This window comes from Chelonoidis abingdonii, chromosome 1 (genome assembly GCF_003597395.2).
Source record: "Chelonoidis abingdonii isolate Lonesome George chromosome 1, CheloAbing_2.0, whole genome shotgun sequence".
Classification (NCBI taxonomy): Eukaryota; Metazoa; Chordata; order Testudines; family Testudinidae; genus Chelonoidis; species Chelonoidis abingdonii.
This window is the reverse complement of record NC_133769.1, coordinates 66,618,590-66,620,894: the sequence shown is the minus strand read 5'-3', so window position 1 is coordinate 66,620,894 and position 2,305 is coordinate 66,618,590. Positions and strand designations below refer to the sequence as shown.

Sequence of the window (2,305 nt, the reverse complement as noted above, 5' to 3'; positions counted from 1 at the left end):
AAGTACTTCTTCACATAGCACAGTAAAACCTGTGGAACTCATTGCCAGGTTATGTTGTGAAGGTCAAAAGTACAACTGGGTTAAAAATGGGAATTAGATAAGTTCATGGAGGATAGCTCCATCAATGGCTATTAGCCAAGATTGTCAGAAATGCAACACCACACTCTGGGTGACCCTAAACTGCTAAAAGTTGGGACTGGACCACTTGATAATTGCCCTGTTCTGTTCACTCCTTCTGAAGCTTCTGGCACTGGTCACTATCAAAAAATGGACCATTGTTCTGACCCAGCATGGATGTTCTTATGTTCTTAATGGTCTAACCACCCGACTGGAGTATGGATAGACTACCTCCATGGGGCCTACATGAGCCTGCAGAATGAGGATCATTGGTTTACACCCACATCTGAATCTCCAATGCTGAAATAAAGAACTCAGATAACTCTAAAGTTATTTCACCAGCTAACTCCATGACTCTGTATTATAAAACTCATTTCCCAGTCAAGTTACTTATACTACCAGTCTCCAGTTTACTGAATTACTCTATTTAATTTTTTTTATGCTATCTTTTCGTTTGAATGAAAGTTAATTCTTAAAATTTTCTTACAAAGCTACTGTAAAGCCTGGAACATGAGAGATTACAGTGGATCATAATATAATATCTAATACAGAAAGAAGTATTGATAAATATATTTAATATACTCACTGGAATAAAGGAGTTCCACAGACAACACATTTGTATATCCCATAAGCTTTATGATGTGTGTATTCTCCCTCAAAGGCGCTGGAAAAACAAAAATGCTATTTTAAAAATCAGTAAGGGAATAGTGTTTTTTAAATACTATATTAGAGTGCAAAAAGCTGAACTCAAGGAGTTAGCTGTTGTTATTCTTTATCAACTGAAAAAATGAATATCTTCATTAATTTGCCTTAACAGTTACATACCATTCAGAAGGAAGCAAAACTTCACACAACGTCAAAGATAAGAGCACAAAAACCAAATGCTGTTTAAAACTGTTTGGCAATGTCCTAAAATTAGTAATTTTTAAACAATCTTTGTTTAAAATTCAATTAATCTTGAACATTTCTCTAGCTTTAGTCTTCAAACAATTTTTTTTAACAATGATCTCAAATGTTCAACAACAAATAAAGCACTAGTGTAGTGGGTAAATGACACTGTTGGTTTGTTAGCACAGGATGGGCTGCCCGTGTGTTAGACTAGAGTATCATTAGTATCTTAGCAGAAAATTAAACAACTGGTCCATCATTTCAAGCTGCATGAGCCTTATATTTTTAGTCGAAAAGGAATATTACAGTTTTAAGAGAATATTTTTCTAAGTTAACAAACTTCAGGGCTCGGAGGTCATTCATCTAATACAAATCAGCTGTGCTAGTCCAACAAAAAGCCTATGTGCTCGGCAGCTTGTTTTTATTATCCTTTCACCCTTTTTATGAGGTCCAATTTTTTTTTATAAACAGGATTTTTAAGAATGACCTACTCTCCAATTGTTTGTGTGCATTAAATCATTTTGCTAATCATATACACAACAGTAAGTGATTGGGGTGGAAGGAGGTCTCATAAGTGGAGGCTCAGGTCCCACTGCCAGCTCATTTGTGGGGGGTGGGGTGTGCCAGTGATTACCATTCATTACATTCAGCAAACAGTATACTCTGGTAGGAAGAGTGTTGCCTATTAACTAAGACCCCATGTGTGGTAAAGAGCCCTTTCAGGTCATGAATGAAAACAAGCAGTTACATCATTAATACATTTGGATCAGAGGTAAGCTAGGGCCTTATGCCAAGCTCCATGGTATAAATTAGACAACAAAATGGTTAGACTTTGGCAAGTTGCCTTCATGCTGGAATCAGCTGAGAGAGACTATTCACTACTAACAGTTTGGAAGTGAGCACTTTTTTTTCCATCCAGGATTTAGGGCTAGCTTCCAGGGACTAAAACCATGTGAGGGCAGTTATTGAAAATTTTTGACATTCCTACCACAAATGAGCCAATAAATACCTTCTCCACATGCGCTTCAAAAAGAAATTGGAGTGGGATGGAAAGGAACTAAATTATGCTACCTTCTTTTTGCAGCCAAAATGTCTATACTAACAATGGCCACTTTCAAAATTTCAGCCTCCTGGCACAGAGCCATTTTCCTCATGGTTCTGCTCACTGTGATGCCTTCCAAAAAATGTACCTAAACCGCTATTACTTCCACACATTTTGTAGTAAACTAAAAACAGAAGCTAAACATAAGCTCTGTGACTTTATAAGACACTTAGTGTTCATTTAATACACACACACACA

General features: G+C 36.7%; 1 protein-coding gene across 8 annotated transcripts in view; it reads right to left on the bottom strand.

Annotated features, from left to right (window-relative positions):
• The window catches only part of MSRB3 (methionine sulfoxide reductase B3), a 179,928-nt gene that overhangs the window by 102,050 nt on the left and 75,573 nt on the right, over nucleotides 1-2,305 (bottom strand). For 2 of the 8 annotated variants that reach the window (XM_075066210.1, XM_075066214.1), the window contains one exon: nucleotides 704-781. The exons of the other annotated variants lie outside the window; for them this stretch is intronic. In XM_075066210.1, coding sequence (XP_074922311.1) covers nucleotides 704-781 — 78 coding nt within the window. The remainder of the gene's footprint in view (nucleotides 1-703; nucleotides 782-2,305) is intronic. 8 annotated transcript variants of the gene reach the window in all.